This window comes from Bison bison, unplaced genomic scaffold, assembly GCF_000754665.1.
Source record: "Bison bison bison isolate TAMUID 2011002044 unplaced genomic scaffold, Bison_UMD1.0 scf7180017864267, whole genome shotgun sequence".
Lineage (NCBI taxonomy): Eukaryota > Metazoa > Chordata > Mammalia > Artiodactyla > Bovidae > Bison > Bison bison.
The window spans coordinates 1,440,800-1,462,489 of NW_011494839.1; the positions used below are offsets into that span (position 1 = coordinate 1,440,800).

The following is a 21,690-nucleotide window of genomic DNA, read 5'->3' on the forward strand; positions in this document are numbered from 1 at the left end:
CGCCCTTCCCCAGGGCATCTTCCCAACCCAGGGATCAAACCCCTGTCTCCTGCATTGGCAGGCAGATTCTTTACTACTGAGCCACTGGGGAAGCCCCATTCTTACGAGATAGAAATCTAAATATTATTTTGCCTGTTTGAAAAGTCTATAAACTCAAGTTTAGAAAGGTCATACAGTGGCAGACCTGGGGTTTGACTCTCAATCTTTTGGGGCTTCTAACCCATTTCTTGCTACTGTATTTTGCTTATGCAGCCAAGTTGAAATAGAACTCAAGGCCCTGACTTACACAAGTGCAGTATTCTTTCCATGATCCCATAGCTGTGGCTTCTGCATATCTTCCTTTGAGCAGAATCTATGAAATGTCGATTGTTTATTTACCAGTAGGGATGTTAACACTGAGAACAATAACTGTTCTTGTTGATTTTCACTGTAGCCACTGCAAGTTGTTGATCGAAGATGGCCGCTGCATTCCTTTCTGTCCAAATATTTAGTTCTGTTAAAGGACCATGTTCATAATTCATGATTTCACTAAGAGTTTATTTTGTCTTAGTTTTCTTTAAATTTGGCTTACCTATATTTATCCCTTTAGTGTCATTAGACAGGCACTTGATCTGAATTCTATTGAGATTTTTTATTTTGTATTTTATGCATGAAGCCTGGAAATGGAAAGAATTATTGAGTTGAAATATTTACTATTCAAATTACATTTCTAATTTTGATTTTCAAAATATGATTTTTTTTCTATTTCTGAATTAGCAGGCAGCACAGTGTTTTTTGTTTTGTTAGAACTTGTATGGGCACATTGAAAAATTACAAAAATAGTATTGTTCTAAAGTTAATATTCTTTTTAAATTAATATGTCATTGAAATTTAGTCCTTTGATTTAGGCTTATTCCATAGCAAAGTCATACTTAAATCATTCTAAATCCTTCTTGTCATCTTGGGTAAGTCACTTCAGGTTTTTTATTCAGGTTATTTAATCTGTAAAATGGACATGTTGGCAGTACTGTCTGCTGTTCTAAGAATTAATATGTATGTAGAACTTGGTAAATTGTAACATGCTACACAAATACAAGATATTTTTGTTGTTTATTAGACTTGTTTGTATTTGTGTGATTTTGGTGAGCTAATCAATTTTCATTATCTTAGAAGACATTTCTCATTAATCTCGGTTTTATTGATGTACCACACATTGAAGAAACAGTTTCAGTCTATTAGAATTTTTCATTCCTAGTTTTAGGTTATTTACCATGGAAAATTTACTTAAGTACATTAGAGAAGTTAAATTTCAGTAGTATGCCATGTCTGCAGGGAATGTTCCAAAATCCCCAGTGGATGCTTGGAACAGTGGGTAGCTATTGAACCATCTGTATACTGTGTTTTTACTTAAACATATATACCTATGATACAGTTTAAGTACAGTAAATTATGAACAATTAACGTAGAACAATTAAAGCAATATAGGTAATAAGATTAGTAAATATGGTCTCTTTCTCTAAATATATCTTATTGTGAAAATTTAATGCCTTTTCCATCTTAACTAAGCACTTAACACACTATGGCTGTAACTTTTGCAGTTTGAGGTGTGACAGCAAAATTAACACAAATTTCTTTTTCTTTCTTCACAATTTTGTGTGTAGAAGGTTCGTTTTTACCAAATATCGTAGCAACCTCAGCCTTCAGGTTTTTTTCTTTCCTTATTACGTCAAGAACTTACACCTTTTCACTTAAAGAAAGCACATTTAGTTATGTGCACGTGTGCTCAGCTGTGTCCTACTCTTTGTGACCCCATGGACTATAGCCCGCCTGGTTCTTCTGTCCATGGGATTTCTCGGGAGAGATTACTGGGTTGCCATTTCCTCTTCCAGGGGATCTTCCCAATGTAGGAACCGAACCCACATCTCTTGCTTCTAGGGATCAAACCTATGTCCCTTACATCTCCTGTGTTGGGAAGATGGGAAGCCCAAAAGAAAGCACTTTAAGTGAAGCTAAAACTATTCTTTACCAGCATCACTGCTCTTGCACTTTGGGGCCATTTTTCAGTCACATACGGGTTACTTGAACACAGCACTGTGATACCATCTGTGACTGTTGATCCTGATAACCAAGAGCGATAATAAGTCAGAGCAGGAAACTCTGAAGAGATGGATGGTTCATGCCCTTAATGGGACCAAACAGGACCAAATGGTGTGGGTTAGCACAGGATTTCATCACACCGCTCCGCATGTCATGCAGTTTAAAACTTCTGTTTATATCTGGAATTTTCCATTTAATATTTTCAGACTGCAATTGACTGTGGGTAATTGAAATTTCAGAAAGGGAACCATGAAAGGGGGTCTACTGTATATGCAATCTTTGGCTAGAAATCAGGGTCTAAATTTAAAAGTTGTATAGTGCCTCTCTGTTACAAGTAATGAACAATCTTTTCAAACGTTAACTTTGGGAATTGTAAGTTTGAGTGATCGTAGGCTGACTGTCGGAGAAGGCAGTGGCAACCCACTCCAGTACTCTTGCCTGGAAAATCCCATGGATGGAGGAGCCTGGTGGGCTGCAGTCCATGGGGTCGCTAGAGTCGGACACAACTGAGAGACTTCACTTCCACTTTTCACTTTCATGCACAGGAGAAGGAAATGGCAACCCACTCCAGTGTTCTTGCCTGGAGAATCCCAGGGACGGGGAAGTGGGCTGCCCGTCTATGGGGTCGCAGAGTTGGACACGACTGAAGCGACTTAGCAGCAGCAGCAGGCTGACTGTGGCTCTTGTGTCCAGTTTTCATTTAAGTGGGAGCATCCCGTCTCTCCCCCTTAGGTGGCTTCTCCTGTTTTTTGGTGGCAATTTCACTTTACACCTTTATTCTGAAAATTCCACCAGTATTCAACCCATTGAGGACAGTTAGAATGTTTGCAGTCAGAATTTTGCCCTTCTTTTTGACACATCCTCCAGAACCATATTGGGCTTCCCAGGTAGCTCAGTGGGTCAAGAATCCTCCTGTCAATGCAGGAGACATGTGTTTGATCTCTGGGTCAGGAAGATCCCCTGGGGAAGGAAATGACAACCCACTCCAGTATTCTTGCCTGAAGAATTCCATGGACAGGGGAGCCTGGCAGGCTGTAATCACTGGGGTCACAGAAGAGCAGGACTCGACTTAGCGACTAAGCACACATGCACACTGGAGCAATAGTATTAAATGGGGCTCTGCTGGCTTTCCGTGGAGAGGGCAGGACTATTGGCTTTTGAATGAAAATCTGTTCTTCTCCCTTCATATTTCAGAAAATAGCCACTCCTATCTAGTTCTGACTGTGATACAAAAACATATATTTGGGATTCAGCAGGAAATTTGGTAGTATAAAGGACTGCTCAGTTTGGTTTATGATGCTTGTTTCCTTTTATAGAAGACTGCAAGGTAAATTTTAGCTTAGCTCAGGGCAAAATGATTACACATACATAATCAGTAAACTTTCTAAGCTGTGTAAGAGTACTTAAATTATTGCATTGATAGCTGTGTCAGTTTTTATTGTAAGCTATGGCGATTGATAAAATCTTACAGTATAAGATCTTTCTGCTGCTTTTAGATTGGAAGGAAGATGGTGGTGAGAGTAGTAGTGTAAGAAAAAGTTATCTTTCTGTTTTCTGGGTGCTAAAAAGAAACTTCAACTGGTCTTTTGTGTTAAATTACTTTGTACTTCATAGCTATCAATTATTTATATATGATTTAGTCATAATTTTGTAAATGAATTTTGCAGAGGACCTCCAAGTCCTGAGGAGGCTGCTAAATCTATTACAAGGGTAGAAGTCCAGGCTGCATTTTTATACCTGTTAACCACCTGGACTCCAGTTGCTCAGAATCCACTGGAACTTTCCACATTCCTGGCAGGTTTTCTTTTTGTGTGTGTGTGCTCCTCAGTTAGCTGTCTCTCCCATTTGTCAAAGTTATTTCAAATCCCAGTCTCCTCCCGCCTCCTTATCCCTTTCTAAGGAGGCCCAGTTACCTATTGCTGTATGATAAACCAGTCCAAGACTTGGTGGTGTGACTCAACAACCATTTGATTATGCTCAGAGTCTCTGTGTTCCAGGAATTCAGGTGAGCCATGTTGCTGCTCCACAGCATCGGGAGTCTCAGGTGAGAAGACACAAATGCTGGGGGAGACATGAATGACAGAGAACTGGAATCCTCGGGAGGCTTCTTCACTCAGCGTGTCTGGTGCCTGGGCTGTGATGACTTGAAAGCTGGGCTCAACTGGTGTTGTTGACTGAACAACTTACATACAGCTTCCCGGTGGCTTGGACTTCCCACATCAGGGCCTTTGTGTTCCATGAGTGGGTGTCTGGAGACCCAGCATTCCAGGAGAATTGGTCAGGAGCTGCTTGGCCTTTTCTGACCTGAATCTTGGTGGTGTTCCCTGTCACTTCCACTGTATGCTATTGGTTAGGAATGAATTTCTGAGGCCAGCCATATGTAAGAAGGATGAAATTAGACTGTCTTCTCTTGGTGAGGTGTGCAAGGTCACTTTGCAGAAGGGCATGTGGGGGTGGAAAATAAAATAGTGACTATTTTTGAAAATACAGTCTTTCACGTTGTCTCTTGATCTTCAAATTCATATACCTGAGTGCCTGCTGAATACTGCCACTTGAACATCCCCATTGCTTAAAACAAGATACGACCAAAATTTTCCTCCTCTTCTCCCATGCACCTTCACCCCAACTACTGCACAGGGAGAAAACTGTTTGGTGTCTAAATTAGTGGTACCTTTATTATCCAGTTAGGCAAGCCCCATCTTCTCTTCTTGCTCCTTCTCCTCCTAGATAAATGAGATTGTTTCATTGTTTTTCCTCCCACGATGTCCATGGAATCACATTTACTCATCCCTGGTGTCACAGCTTTTGTTCAAGCCATTATCTCTCTCTTCCGTAAATACTGTAACATTCTATTTAATGCCTGTATTTTTGTTTAATCCTTAACTGTTTGAAATGTGATGCTAAAGTCATAGGATTGGCTTTGAAAAAGTAAACCTAACAGAATATATATACTTTGTTATTTTTCAAAGTGATCCGTTATATTTACGTAGTATTTTAGAAATGTTTTGTTTAAAATTGCTTACATGTATAGTCATCTTTAGTCATTGTTGATCCAAATTACTGCTTTTAATTAATCCTATATCATCTTTATAGTCTGGGTTACAGACTTCTTTCAGAATCTAATGAGAGTTACATACTTTTTCTAAAACACTGCTTGCAAACTGACAATTTGCCATGGTTTGCAGAAGCACTGAAGTTAAGAACTTTTGTTTTGAGGTCACATACCATTCTTCATGCTTGGCTCCAAACCACTTGTGGTTAATTGGTGGTTAGAATTTGATTCCTTTTCTAGAGATTTTTTCCTTCTATGAGATTATTCATTTAAAAGAAGGAAGCAGGCAGGAAAGAACTGCAGGCAATGAATTCCACAAATATTTTTGAATACTGGCAGTATTATGATAATCGAAGCATAACCTCCCACAGTTACTGCTCTGAAGGAGACAGTACATTGGACGTGTAAGTTTTAATATGTTTATTACAAACTCTTCATTTGGCTTTGTCTTTCCTTAGATTGGGAGCTTTCCTGGTGGCTCAGATCGTAAAAAGTGTCTGCTTGCAATGTGGGAGATCCGGGTTTGATCCCTTAGTCGGGAAGATCCCCTGGAGAAGGAAATGGCAACCCACTCCAGTACTCTTGCCTGGAAAATCCCATGTATGGAGGAGCCTTGTAGGCTATAGTCTGTGGGGTTGCAAAGAGTTGGACAAGATTGAACAACTTCATTTTCACTTTTCCTTAGATTGGGGCTTCCCTTGTGGCTCAGCTGGTAAAAAATCCACCTGCAATGTGGGAGACCCGGGTTCAACCCCTGGTTTGGGAATAACACCTGGAGAAGGGAAAAGCTACCCACTCCAGTATTCTGGCCTAGAGAACTTCATGGACTGTATAGTCCATGGGATCACAAAGAGTCAAACACAACTGAGCAACTTTCACTTCACTTCCTTAAATTATCAATTTGCTTTGAGTGAGTAAGTGCTGTTGCTCTGTAAGCAGTAAGACAGTGATGTCATGAGAAGTAAAGTGATGTCATGAGAGGTAGATGTAAATCACATGTATCATACATATGCATTTTAATAGAATTTCTTGAAATCTGTATAAATGTCATTTTGAAGTTTATATTGTACTGTCAGTGGGGGAAAAGAAAACTGCTCAGCAAGTTGATGAAAATCATATTATGAGACAGAATATTGAATATACTTGGGGAACCAGATACATAACTTGCATGTGATCAGCTGTTTTTTTGGTTTTTTTTTTAATAAATCATTCTTTCCTGCTCATTAAACAAGTCCTGTGCCTTATTAACTGTTCTGGTAATTTAATATACTTTGTTTGCAGTAACTTAATGTACCCGAAAGGAGTAAAACTTGTGTTTCTTTTAAAATACTTTAAAATCTATACTTTTTATGCTAATTTACACTGACCTATTTCCTCCAATTTTTAACCTTTTCCTTCTGTATATAATATGGTGGTTGTTTCTAAGGTTTTAGAAACATTGTATAAAAATGGTTGTGAAAGGATAGGGCAAGTTAATGGCTAGAGAGACAATGATTCCTGAAAGAATTTCAGTAATAAAGTGTTATGACTACATATTTAAAACAAACAAATCCAGCGTCTGGTTTTTGTCTTATTTCAGCTCAAGAGTGAGGACTTTTATTATCACGTCTGGTATTGTCTAGTTGCATCGTCTAGTGTTTCCAGAGCAATGTCAGAACTATTTTGCTGTTTGTGATCATCCTTGTAATGAGTCTGACTTTAATGGGAAAATGTTTCACAGTTAATTACCAAGTGGTTTTGAATTTGAGTATACTATTTCTTAATTTGATACTTTAGAATTTTGTTTCTTCTGGGTTTTTTTCCTTTAATAATTGAGAATTAATTAGTTTACAGTTGAGACTTGAACAGTGCAGATTTGAACTGCGTGAGTTCACATGTACATGGATATTTTTCAGTAGTAAATACTACAGTAGCACACAGTCCTTGGTAGGTTGAATCATGGATACAGAGGAACAGCAGAAGTGGAGGGCTGACTATAATTTAGCCTTCACCTTGTTCAAGGGTCAACTATACTTCTCGATTCTACTGTTGAAGGCCAACCTGAAGCAAACTCTCTTCAAGCCCTGATTCGTCAGAGAGGCAGTTTCCTTGAATGAGGTGTTACTAGGCATTTATTACAAGTTAAGAAATATGTTAGTCCATGTGAAACGTAATAGTGCTTATCCCATAATAAATACTCAATAACTATAGTTATTATTAATGGTATATTTGAATGCTTTTCTTACAAATTTCCTACAGGTTTAATCAATTAACCAGATTCCTCAATTATTAAATTTAAGGTTATTCTGTGACAGGTACAATTCCTCAAATTTACCTCATCTCTTATGGATATAAACAGCAAAAGGGGAAATTTCCCATTAAATTGGGCATGTGTATGTTATAGTGCCTTGTATAGTCATAAGTAGAAAAATTGGTTAAATATCAACACATCTGTACATGATCAAGAATTTATAGCCCTGGCCTGATAATCGCCTTGAGATAATCCCAAGGGGGTATCTTGAGTTATTTTCCTCACCCACATGTGCCTTATATTTTGTCATTTGAATACAGTATACATATTATTCTGTTCTTAATATTAATGCCTCTGGTTAATGCAAATACTAACTTGACCCTCCTCCCCCAAGAAAAAACTACTTTGAGAAAAGGAAATGCTTTGAAAATTAGTAATCTGTAATTTGTACCTATTCTTGTGGTTGTTAATGTATGTTCTTCATAAGTCTTATAGAATTACATTATTTGTGTAAATTAATACATTTGGCAGCAACGGAGTTTTAATACCTAATTTTTTTTGAAATTGTATTCTTCCTGACATCTTGTAGAAGTTATAAATTAAAGCCTGTAATCAAATTAGTTAATGATCTTTCTCTTGTCAAGTTTTCTAATGTACACTTCTTTTCTTCCCCTGCCCCCAACCAGAGGAAATAAAAGCGGAAACTGAAAAGCAGAGGTTTGTGGGTTTTTTTTTCCTTCAGTAAAAATAATTTGCAAACTTATTAGTCTCGGCAAAATAATAATGTAATCATTTCTGTTTGGATGTGGCAGATTTTCTGTATGTGATCTTTATAATAAAATCAATTTTTAAAAAATGATTTTGAGAAATACTATAAACATACTTATAAATACAAAAAGATTTTATAAATAAGGGTATTTCTGAAATACCGTAAGATATGCTTTGTCTTTCCTTAAAGACTGATTCATGTTCAGAAAGATTACTAAATATTTAGTAACCTATATAATTTAAAAATTAATTGTTTAATTAAATAATTTTCTTGAGTTTAGTTATAGCTTTGATGACTAGCTTATGACCTGTAGCAAATCACTTAACTTCTCTGGGCTTTGGTTTCCTCATGAAATACGAGAAAATGAAGATTGGTTTAGCACAGTGCCTTTTAGAACTGGAATTAGAGTGAGAATATCATCAAGATGATGAATATGATATTCTAATCAAACTCTTCATTTTTCCTTTAGTCCTCCTCACGGAGAAGCAAAAGCTGGATCAAGCACCCTTCCACCAGTGAAATCAAAGACAAATTTTATTGAAGCAGACAAGTACTTCCTCCCCTTTGAATTGGCATGCCAGTCCAAATGTCCCCGCATAGTCAGTACATCTCTAGATTGTTTACAGGTATGTATAAAATGGCACTATGTAAAAACCCTCCAATTTGAATGTATTCCTATATATTACAGTTGATGAATAGCTCAGGCATTTTATGTGAAAGCCTTGATTATTCTTTTTGTGGTAAGAAACTAAATGGTTTCTTACACTCAAAGAAACAGTAGTTGCAAAAAGATGTTTCTAGGTTAAAGGTAATACAAATCATTAGTTAGCTTAGTGAGAGGCAGTGTTTTCTAAGGTTATTAATAATGAAAGTTAACCTGCTGGTGATTTTGCATATTTCATTATTTGCAGTGATTTTACTAGATGCTTGCTGTTTTATGTAAAGCAGTAGGTTAATATTAACAGTTCAATATTTATACTTACTACAAAACTTTAGCACTGACCTTTATTTATATCAGAAAATTCTTTTCTGTCTTCCTATTTTACTTAACACACACAAACATGCGTGTGTGCACGTGTGTATGCAGATTCTCTTAGATATTTGTGAGACAAACCTCCAGAGAGAGAGTCCTTCTCTTTTCAGGTATTTTCACTGTTTGGGGATTATACCTTTTAAACAGTTGAGTGGAAAAGATCATATCCATATGATTTGTTGTTAAGATAGGTTAAGGATAAGTTCACTTGATTTGTGGCCTTGTTTTCTCTGAAAAATTAAAATTATAATATCTAAGGCCTTTCTTCCAGGGTTGTAATGGTAATGATACATGAACAAATCTGTGATACATTGTGGCCAGTGTGTGGAAATTGGGTTTCAGCATATTCACAGATCCAATTTGGAAACAGATTTGGGTCGTTTGAGCGTGTTAAGATAGCTTTCACAAAAGCAGTATCAATAATGTTTGGATAGAAGGCAGTGAGTTGTTACAACTCATCAGAGACAAGTTCTAAGGCCTGCCTTTGTCAAAGTATTGCCCGATGGTTTTGTTATCATTATTTTGCTGTTTTTGTGATTATTACAAGTGTAAATGATTTCACATGTTTATAGCTAATAAAGCTTTCTTCAGGAAAAGTTGGTATAGCCTTGACTTTTACTATATCTTAATATTTTTGTGTAAAAAGTTTAACATATAATCAATTTGTATATTATAATTTTAATGTGTATTTTTAGTGTATATGTGTGTGTGTGTGTGTGTGTGTGTGTATATATATATATTAGCTTAATCAGGATCTTTATCTTCTTTCTTGGTTTCAGAAACTTATTGCTTATGGGCACTTGACTGGCAATGCTCCAGATAGTACAACACCAGGCAAAAAATTAATTGATAGAATTATTGAAACAATTTGTGGCTGTTTCCAAGGTCCTCAAACAGATGAAGGAGTTCAGTTACAAATAATAAAGGTAATTAATTATAAGAACTGAATTTGTTATTCATTATCTGTACTTTTTAAAATCAGAAGCCTTTTACCTTGACTTCCCTGGTGGCTCAGATGGTAAAGCATCTGCCTACAATGTGGGAGGCCCAAGTTTGATCCCTGGGTCGGGAAGATCCCCTGGAGAAGGGAATGGCAACCCACTCCAGTACTCTTACCTAGAAAATCCCATGGACGGAGGAGCGCGGTAGGCTGCAGTCCATGGAGTCACAAAGAGTCGGACATGACTGAGCGACTTCGCATTCACTTTTACCTTGAGAGCATTGGGAAAAGTCATTTTTTGTGCTTTCCAGATAAGATAAAGTTCATTTGGGCTTTTTAGATTCTATTTCAGGGGACTTTATTATTAGATGCTGAGAGTTCACTAGGGGAAGACTCTTATTTTGAAGGTCCCAGTTTAGGCCCCCACAATCTTCCAGAGCTTTTCAGTTTCTGGCATGATCTATGTTTTGAGTTTTAGGGTCCCATGTGAAGGTCCCGTGACCCTTCTAGTTTCTTCTTCTCCTGTCATACCTCTTGTAGTCTGCTTTCTAGTCCCGGGCTTCACCATGTGAAACACTTGTGCACCAGTTTCCCTGTTTCCCTTGCACCTGTCAGTCTGCTGAACCTGCTCGGGTAATCCTGTCCTAGGTTTGTGCTCTGATACACCTGGATCATTAAACTCCTTTAAAGAAAAATCACTCATTTGTGTTTTCAGTCTGCTATGTAGATACTCAGTTTTTAATGTTACTGCTAATAGCAGTGGTGGTATGTTGATTTGTCAGCAAAATTCTCTTGTACTATTAGTACTTTAGTTTACATGTATAATGTGTTCCTTTACGTGTGGTTATCACCCCTCTGAGCTTTTCAGTCTCATAGCAGCATTCTCTTCATAAATCATAAAATATCTTGATTCTAAAAAAGCCACCCAGTCTGGCCTCTCATTTGCAGCTTCATGTCAGCTGTGGTTTGTTTAGTATGTGCTCAGTGCTGACCTACATGGCACTGAACAGCACGTTAATGGAAGGACAAAGATACGAGTCCTTGCTTTTGAGAAGTTGAGTAACGTGTGACAGTACACATAAATTAAAGCTGTTCGTTTTATTGGAGGATTATTTTAAATGTTTTATTTTAAAACAATTAAAACATTTATCTTCAACAATAACAACAGCACACTGAGTTCAGTCTAAAAGTTAGATCTCAGAAAAGTTTGAAAGTGAATAGGACACTATATATTCTGTAAAGTTGATGTTTAGCTCAACAGATACATCATATGAAGCATATATCTGTGCTATACTATGACAGTATTAATGTTGTGCATTTTAGTAGACTAAAATATTTCTGTTAAAATGACACAGTTGATGATATATTTAAGGTAGGTAGAAACTCTTGTATACTTTACCTTAGAGTGGTAATGGTGTCTGAAAGTTAATTCTGATACAAAAATAGCCATGTATTTTTGTGCTGAAACTCTGGATATGAAAAATTGCTTTATCTTAGTTTTCTTTTTTTTTTTTTTAAGGCTTTACTAACTGCAGTAACATCTCAACACATAGAAATTCATGAAGGAACTGTACTGCAAGCTGTGAGAACATGTTACAATATATATCTAGCAAGCAAAAATCTCATCAATCAGACAACAGCCAAAGCTACTCTTACTCAGATGTTAAATGTTATCTTTGCACGCATGGAAAACCAAGCAGTAAGTATTAAAAAATGAGAGAGATGGTATAGAACACCACAGGCATCAACTATAGAAAAGATTTTGAAAAAATTATAATAAAATCTTTTGTGACTGTGCAGAAAATATCTTTACAGTTTTATGTACTGGAGATCTGTGGTATTTTGTTTTGACTGGCTTACTGACTTGTTTGGTTTTGGATTAAAATGTTTTGTGTTTTTTTCTCATCACAAATAGAATTTGAAAGATAGAGATTGATTGGCATCATCCTGATGGAAGTGTTTATGAATTGATATTTTTATTGCTCTCAAGCTTAGATCAGTGAATATAGTTAGAAGTTACCTAGTGTGATCTATTCTTATAGAAAATTATTCATTGAGCCTTTAAAAAGTGAAATAAATTTCTGTAGTAATGGAATATATTTGGGAAGGAAAGTAAGAGACCAGTAGCTAGAGAATCTTTTTTAATTGTTTAGGTCTTCATAATTGAAAACCAACTTCTGACTTTTTGTTTTGAACTGATTTTAAACTTAAAAATTACAGAGGTATTTACAGAGATTCTCTTTATTCTTTCTGCTTTTCTTAATACCGATATCTTGCATAATCATATTACAATGTTGGGAAACAGGAATTCACACTGGTATAATACTATTAAGTACAGTAACCCTGATTACTTGCTTAAAGTGGTATCTTCCAGGTTCCTGTACTGAAAATTTATTCTTTTACATTTAATAAATATCTTGGAGATTCTTTCACACTCCCCCACACCCAATTTGAGTATCCCTCAGTAGATCTTGTTGGCAACAGTTATTATTGCAGTGTTTTCCTGGTACAGGTTTTTGTTTCTCTCTCCTTATATATTTATTAACCAGAGTTAATTCTCCTTTTGTATTTTTTCATTCAGTTTTTAATTTCTATCAGTCCGTATTCATGGGTGTTTATTCTGTGGTTTCTAATCTAATTCTGTTATTATTTTGTTGCCCCAAATATTCCAGCTTTGGCCTTCTGTCCTTTTTGACAAGCCCATGTCCTTTTTTGAGTACTTCTGGAATCTCAGGATATTCCAGGCTCATTTTGAATTTTTTCTGCTTTACGTCTGGAGTAGTAGACACATAAACAGGGAGCCCTGGCTCCTTTGAATGGTAATAGGAACCAAAGTCTGAGTGCTAGGTGTGTTCATTGCAGCTAGGTTGTTATTGCTTCCCTCTCAGTGGATTGAACTAGGAAATATATGTGTGCATACTAACTACCCGCCCTTCCCTACCTCCCCCACATCTGTATGTGACTACCCATCCATATATATTAAAACTTATGTGTTCATACTGATACTTCTGATTCCAATACCACAGGGTTCATTGCAGCCTCCTCTCTTTATTTGTGACTTCTTCTCTCTATACAGTGAGATAAAAGGCTTTCATTTTCTGTGGTACATTATTTGTTCAGGCCTATTACATACATATGATAGTTTTTGAATTGCTGACTCATTCCACTGTGAGAAGCAAATTTACTGGGTACATTATAACATTTATATTTGTTTTTTTTTTTGTTTTTTGTTTTTGTCTTCAGCCTTATAGTATCTATCCATTTAGAATGGTTCCCAGAGTTACTTAGGTTAGTTCTTCTCTTCTCCATACTCTTCAATGGGATAATGTTATTACTTTATAATACAGTTAAGTTCATTTATTACTGCCTGTTTTCCATTTCAATACCCCTCACGTTCTGGTTTAATTGCTTGCTTATTTTTTAAGTAAATTAAACCCTACCGTGCCTTAAGAGTTAGAGATCTACAAAAGGTATTCTCATTCTTATCATGCCAGTCCTCTCCCTCCTGCCTTTCCACCTCTTGGATGTAGCTCATCTCTATGGTTTTTGGTTTATCCTTCTGCATTTCTTGAGCACAAGAGAGCACATGTATGTATGGTTTCATGTATCACCTTTCTTACATGAAAGGTAGCATGCTGTATTAGTTATCTATCACTGCATAGCAGATCACCCCAAACTTCAGCTGCTTAAACCTCATAGTTTAGCTGCTCATCTCTTACAGTTTCTGAGGTCCAGAACTCGAGTGTCTTAGCTGGTGGCTGTGGCTTGGATTTCACAAGAGGTTGCAGTTAGTTGGCTGTGTGGATCACAGTATTAACTGGGGATGGGGTTATTTAAAGCCTTTACTGGGCTAGAGAATGAGAAGAAAGAGAAACAAGGCAGAAGCCATTATACATTGTCTGTCTCATGATCTGAACTATCACCGAAACCACCCTGGCCTGGTGTGGGAGGAAACTCTACTGGGAAGAGAGGGTCGGAAATGGAGATGGTTGGTGGCCGTCCTAGGAAGACTGGCTTCCACACTGCTCTGGATACTCTTTCATACTTTACTTTTTTCAGGCAGCAGTATTTCCTGGAAAGCATTCCATGTCTGTCCTTAAAGAACTTCCTCATTCTTTTTGACAGATGGTATAGTACTCAAGGATGTACCATAGTCTATTCAGTCACTCTTCCTGTGTTTTAGATTATTAGCATTGGATTATTGCTCATATTTTACAACCACAAAAAATAGTTTTGCTGCTTTTTGAAGAACCACTACAATATTGTAAAGTAATTAGCCTCCAATTAAAATAAATAAATTTATATATAAAAAAAGAATGAGACTAACTTTATCACTTTTTAATGACTCGATCAGCAGATTATGCTGTTTTTTCTTTATGTTCTTGGCACTCTTCTTGTTCTCAGTTATACAGTGCTGGACAAAACCAGCACTGAATGACCATTACTCTCAAAGATCTTAAAATCTGTGAAACATAGAGGGAAAAGTGAGTCTTAAATAATCACACAAATATATAACTGAATTATGATAAAGGCTATGAACATGTGTCAAGTCATGAAACATATTTACTTCTGTGCTATGGATAATTAGAGAAAAGTAGGAAAGGGAAGAGAGTGAAAATTAAAGGGGGGACAGAGTGATTTTCCACATATGCTAAAATATTCTAAGCTGGATATGTAATTCATTTATATATACTACTGATAACTTTTCCTCGCCTTTCCAAATAAAATCACTATAAAGTGTTCAGTTCTAAAATTTGAAAGGAGAAAATGCTAGTTTCTTTCTCTAGAGTGGTCGTCTTCAACTGGAGGTGCCCAGAGCCACATTTGAGACACTTGCTGGGGTGAGTCATGACCTGTCATGGACTGGGATGTTGCTAAACTCAGTTCAGTACAGCAGCCAGTGTCCACCCCATCCCAACCCCACTCACATATAACAAAGGATTATCTGATCCAAATGTCAGTAGTACTGATAGTGAGAAATCCTGCTCTAGAAAGTGTGAGAGTATATAGAAAATGTTTAAAGGTTATTTTCAGGAACGTTTCTAGAGTTTATACAAGTCTAGGATAAGTAGAAAAAAGCTAGAATTCAATACTGTTCTTGTCTGTAGTTCCAAAATATGTGCTTGCCCTACTAAACCATGGTACAAATTAGCTGAGGTTAGGCTGAGGGTGAAATTGGACTGCAGGTCATAGGTTCCTCGCTGTTAATTTGGAAATTGACTTTCTCATAAATGGGCTAAAGCTTTGGTTTGAGAAGTCTCTTCTGATTGTGTGTGCAACTCGTCATACCCATCAGTTTCCTTACCTGTAAAACAAGGGAGTTAGATGATGTAGATTATAAGTCTCTTACTACCTTTTGAGCATTAAAATATTTTAATTCAACTTTATAAATTCATATAACTAATTCTGATATTCCACATAAACTAGAATTTTTAATTTTTTAAATTAATTTTTATTGGAATATAGTTGCTTCACATGTTATGTTAATTTCTGCTGTACAACAAAGTGAATCAAAAAGAAAAAAAGAATATATATATATACACACACACATATTCTCTCTTTTTTAGTTTTATGATACATATAACCTGGAATGTTACTAGGAGTATGAGATGTTCATATTTGACACTGTAAAGTATTTATCTTTGTGGAAATTAATTCTGTGAGAATGTTTCTTATTAGGTCATGAAGACCAAAAGAGATGTGTCTAAAAGCAATAAAGTGCTAAAAAATGAAACCCTGTGATCTTGATAATTACTGTGTTTAGCATCCTGTAAGGGAGCCAATTTTACATGTGGTATTATATACATAAAAACGACAGGTCTCCTAAAATAAAACTGGAACATTTATAGATAGTTTTTTCATTCTTTAAATGACTGATTGGTCAGAGGCATTTAAGTACTTACTGCCATTTTATTTATTCATTGTAATTTTATTATTTTTAATACATTTGACAAGGTGACAGAAGAACATACTACAGAAAGGTATTCACTGAAAAGTTCCCTCCACTTTTCCTAACTTCTGTCCCCTATAGATAACCATTATTACTAGCTTCTTATATATATGTCTAGGTTTTGTTTCTGTATATATAAGTAAAAATGAATGTGTGTGTATTTTATTTCCCTGTCTACTTTTTTCCTCCCTTAGTGAAACTTTTATTTGATTTTAGGTAAGTCTGCTTTTCTGTTGGCAACAATCTAGTTATCATCCTAAGGTTATTTTTTTTTTTAATTGTTTTTTCTTTTAAGTAATACATTTACATCATTTAAACACCAAAAATACTGACAAGAGGACACAGTGAAAGACGTCCATCTCTGTTCTTATTGCCAAATACAGGAAATTATTTTCTTTCTTTGTAGTTGCAGGAAGCCAAACAAATGGAAAAAGAAAGGCATCGACAGCACCACCATCTGTTGCAGTCTCCAGTAAGCCATCATGAGCCTGAATCACCTCAACTCAGATACTTGCCACCTCAGACTGTTGATCACATACCCCAAGAACACGAAGGGGACCTTGATCCCCAGACAAATGATGTGGATAAAAGCCTTCAGGATGATACAGAGCCCGAAAATGGATCTGATATTTCCAGTGCAGAAAATGAACAGACTGAAGCCGATCAGGCAACTGCAGCTGAAAGTAATCTTTTTGAGAAAGGGTTTGCGGAGGGGTCGGGGGGGTGGCATGGAGTGTGTATTAAGGGAAGAATGTAGGAAGGCAATTCTGGTAAAGAAATGTGAAGAGAGTAATATGACCTAATGCATATCGGACACATTGTGGTAACTGTGGACTTCTTCCAGCCTAGTCGGTAAAGTTAATTTTACTTCAGCCCATACAACATCTATTAGTGATATTATGCATTCATTAGTATCTCACAAGCAGGATGATTTACAGATGGGTTTGGAGGAGATATGTTGCTAAAGAGGGTCATAAATGTCTGTGAGCATGTTATGTAGGCACTTCAGGTTTCTTAAAATTAGTTTATAGCAAACAGGAGACCTATTTATTTGTAAGGTTTTCTGGAATGTGACTGAGAATTTTAGGACATCATTTTAAATTCACAAAATACTGTTGTCAAAAGAGTACTGAAATTAAATATGAAAAGAAATCTTTTGAATAACCACCTGACATATAAAAATACTTATTTTTAAATCCTGACATGTAATAGTCAATGATATTTAGATATTCTCTGGCGGTGTTTTTTCTAAGTATACTTATTTATAAGAAAAAGGTTACAAGATTACAAAAATTAAACTATATTCATTTATATTACAAATTTTCTCTAAAAATAATCACATGCAATCAGTTTTCCTCTCAAACAGGCAGTGAGTTTCTTCCCTTCATCCCTCCTTAGCTTGGTGTCAAAAAATGATGGAAATTGTTACCTTTCCAATAGAGTTAGGATGGTTAGGGTTTAGTTACAGTTCATCTGAATTCTGTTTTTACTTGCCTTTGAGGAAAATCTTCTATAGTATATTTTCAGCTCTTGACTTTTTTAAACCACATCTTTTCTGTAACTGTGGCATGAACATTGGCAGTGGCGTGAATAAGTGGCTTTTTACTCTCTCGTGCTTTATTTAGTGTTTATTTTAAAAGGGACACTTTTGGTAAACCAAGCATTCTCAGTACTCATGCTAATAGTGAATCCACACTGCCTATAATATGATTTACGTTTTTCTAGTCTGCCCTTGATAAAATTTCCCCTTCTTTCACTGTAAGCTTATAAAGGGACTGATTCAAAGAGCTGATCTATAAGAAAGCTGCAACTTTATTTATTCTTCTATTTCTTCATCCATGCATTCAGCACACATTGATTTCACATACTATGTCCCAGGCACTGTGCTAGGAACTGGAGTTAAAAAGCTGATAAAGGTGTAGCCATTGCTCTTAGGGTATCCATCATCTGCCTGGAAGGTCAGGCATGTATAAATGAGTTATACCCTGCAGGTGACATGCATGAGATAATTCTGTCGAGGAAAGTTAGGAGGTACTTTTGTAGAGAAAGTGATGTTTTAGCTGGATCTTGTTCAGGTAAAGGTAGGAGTTGACTGGCTAGAAAATTTAGGAAGTTTTCTAACAGAAAAAACAACATAGGCTGAGACCCAAGGAATGGAAGCACCTACTGTGTAGTAGACACCACTGTAGGTGCTTTCAGGATGCAGAGCTACAAATACAACATAATTCCTGCATCATATTGTGATTACTTTGAATTTAAAGGTGTTTTTCTCCCTATAGCTATATAAATGAAAATTTTGCCTGTGAGCCATTGGTTCAGAGTGCATGCTCTGGAGTGGGGTCACCTGCTTTGAATCACATCTCTGACACTTCCTGGCTATGTGACTTCGGCCATAACAGTTAACTTCTGCAATGGTTTCCCATGTGTAATAAATATTACTTTAATCTATTTCTGTCAAATGACTTAAAAGAGAATTGACTTCTGATTCACTAATCATTTTGTGCAAAATTTAGTGACTATATTTAGTTACATTGAAACTATTACTTTTTAGACTCTTGGTAATAATTTTAGCCAAGTAGAGTGCAGAAACACACACCTTAAGAGTGATGGAAAGATTATCTCTCAAGACATTTATGTTTTTACTCCACGGAAGAATTTAAATGCTGTTGTATTGAATTTTTTGTAAAGTTACTGACTTGACATGCTTATTTATCAAATTTCTTCTGTGACATTCAGTATTTTGCAGAATGCAGCAAACAGTAGATTAGGAGCAGTGAACAGTAGGAAGAACGGACTTCTGGAAGCCAGAGTTATAAGTAGTGGTTCTTTATCGTAGGGTGAGTGGAGATCAGGGAATGTAGACAGTAGCACTGTCGGCTTGCATGCGGTCTGAGGCCATTTGGTATAGGGCAGTGGCTCCCAGAACAGGATCCCAGTTCCCAAAGCATCATAAAGTGCTGGTTGAGCCTTCCGGAGATATTTTCAGCATTTCAGAAAACCCAGTGGAAATCCTATTTTTATCTGCAGTAGTCTTTACAGGCTCACCAGTTATATCAAGTTTTATTAGTTTCTTGTGTGTTCAGAATTTCTGATTGGCAGTTATATCTGTTTTCAATTACTGTTAAATTGAGGGATGAATTCTTTTTTACTTATTAAATTTAGTATTAATAAAACTAAATTGGATATGTGGAGTCTGTTGGGGAAGAAATAGTAAGGAACGGCCCAGATAGCCTTGTCTCTGTTTCTTCAGTGACCTTGTTACATTAGAGCACAGTAATAAGCTTGTTGTTATTGGTGGGCCTCATTAATCAAAACAAGATTTAATTACATTTAATATTATTTGATTAGCATGTGGGACATGTTAGAAATGTTTCCTTCAGAATACTTTAAAATTTTTTGATTTTTAAAGGATTATGTAATCTATAGGATTAATCTAAAGGATTAATCTTCTAGAAAACTTGAAGTTGAATAATTAATATTAATAGCTTGTCAAATGAATCATTTTTGAAGTTGACTTGAAATTATAAAACATTTAAAAATATGGTTTGGTTAAAATATTGAAGATTTAAAGAATAATTGCATCTACTTTCATATATCTATTTGATTTTTTCTTTTATTCTTAATTTCTTAGATTTTTTTCCATTATAAATGTTTAGTAAAAATTTCCAAAAAGCTAAAATGATATTTTCTTAAATTTTTTTCTCTTTTAAAGCATTGTCTAAAAATGATATATTATATGATGGAGAAAACCATGACTGTGAGGAAAAGCCACAGGACATTGTACAGAGCATTGTAGAAGAAATGGTGAACATCGTTGTTGGAGGTAGTGTATCTGACTTGAAATTAATTTATTCTGTCTTATGTTTTATCTAAGAGTGGAGACAGTTTTTATAATGTGTGGAACAAAAAAGGCTAAAATTGTATGTAGAAAAAATTTTTAAGTGTCTTTGCTTATAAAAGAGTAGTTCCTTTTTCTCCAGTTTCAGTGATAATTTTTAAAAAAGTAAAAATCCACTATTTCCACTGCATTTAAAAAAGTTGATACTGTTTTATTATTATTTTTTGTTTGGTGGGATACAGGCAGGGTATATTCTTCATCCTCCTAAATATGCTAAACTTTATAAATTAGAAACTGTTTAAATTTATTTGGTTTTTAGTATTTTATATCTTTGAAAAAATTGTGATTTCTTATACCTTTATTATTATGATTAAGTCATAATATAGGGTATAGGGTCAAGTCCTACCATGTGGATTGTATTATAAAACTTTTTTAAAGTTTCTTAGGAATTTCACTCACTTTTTTTGTAAATAATATTATAGATTTATAGATAGCGTTAGATTCAAGACCAATCCATTGAAGCTTATTTAATTCTTGTATCTTGCATAGGACTAAGCACAGTACCTTGCTACAGATGCTCTAGAAATATAATTAAATGTACAGTATGGCTCTTGAATGACAATAGTACTATTTCAGCCATACCTGATTTCAATTTGTAGCATCATTTCTAATAATATATTTCCTTCTTTAGTTTGAACATTTGAAGCACATATTCATCTGATTGCATTTTAATTTTTCATACATCTTTTCATTCAACAAATACTTAAGCAGCTCATAAAATTTCATGGTTCTGTTCAGTTCAGTTGCTCAGTTGAGTCTGACTCTTTGCGACCCCATGGACTGTAGCACGCCAGGCCTCCCTGTCCTTCACTAACTCCCGGAGTTTAACCAAACTCATGTCCATTGAGTCGGTGATGCCATCCAGCCATCTGATCCTCTGTCGTCCCCTTCTCCTCCCACCTTCAGTCTTTCCCAGCATCAGGGTCTTTTCAAATGAGTCAGTTCTTCACGTCAGGTGGCCAAAGTATTGGAGTTTCATCTTCAGCATCAGTCCTTCCAATGAATATTCAGGACTGCTTATTTAGGATGGACTGGTTGCGCAATCCAAGGGAATCTCAAGAGTCTTCTCCAACACCACAGTTTAAAAGCATCAATTTTTCACTGCTCAGCTTTCTTGACACTCCAACTCGCACATCCATACATGACTGCTGGAAAAACCATAGTGTTGACTAGGTAGGCATTTGTTGGCAAAGTAATGTCTCTAGTTTTTAACATTCTATCTAGGTTGGTCATAACTTTTCTTCCAAGGAGCAAGCATCTTTTAATTTCATGGCTGCAGTCATCATCTGCAGTGATTTTGGAGCCCCCCAAAATAGAGTCTATCCCTGTTTCTTTTGTTTCCTCATCTATTTGCCATGAAGTGATGGGACCAGATGCCATGAACTTAGTTTTCTGAATGTTGAGCTTTAAGCCAACTTTTTCACTCTCCTCTTTCCGTTTCATCAAGAGGCTCTTTAGTTCTTCTTCACTTTCTGCCATAAGGGTGATGTCATCTGCATATCTGAGGTTATTGATATTTCTCCTAGCAATCTTGATTCCAGCTTCTGCTTCCTCCAGCCCAGCGTTTCTCATGATGTACTCTGCATATAAGCTAAATAAGCAGGCTGACAGTATACAGCCTTGATGTACTCCTTTTCCTATTTGGAACCAGTCTGTTGTTCCATGTCCAGTACTAACTGTTGCTTCCTGACCTGCATACAGATTTCTCACGAGGCAGGTCAGATGGTCTGGTATTCCCATCT

At 36.1% G+C, this 21,690-nt stretch overlaps 1 protein-coding gene across 2 annotated transcripts in view; it reads left to right on the forward strand.

Moving 5' to 3' along the window:
- Positions 1-21,690, forward strand: part of ARFGEF1 (ADP-ribosylation factor guanine nucleotide-exchange factor 1 (brefeldin A-inhibited)) — a 133,388-nt gene that overhangs the window by 40,225 nt on the left and 71,473 nt on the right. For both annotated transcript variants that reach the window (XR_825992.1, XM_010848450.1), the window contains exons 2-7: positions 8,045-8,075; positions 8,597-8,753; positions 9,940-10,086; positions 11,620-11,799; positions 16,457-16,733; positions 19,763-19,873. Coding sequence is in view for 1 of the 2 variants with exons in the window: in XM_010848450.1 (XP_010846752.1) it covers positions 8,045-8,075; positions 8,597-8,753; positions 9,940-10,086; positions 11,620-11,799; positions 16,457-16,733; positions 19,763-19,873 (903 nt within the window). In the remaining variant the exon portion in view is untranslated. The remainder of the gene's footprint in view (positions 1-8,044; positions 8,076-8,596; positions 8,754-9,939; positions 10,087-11,619; positions 11,800-16,456; positions 16,734-19,762; positions 19,874-21,690) is intronic.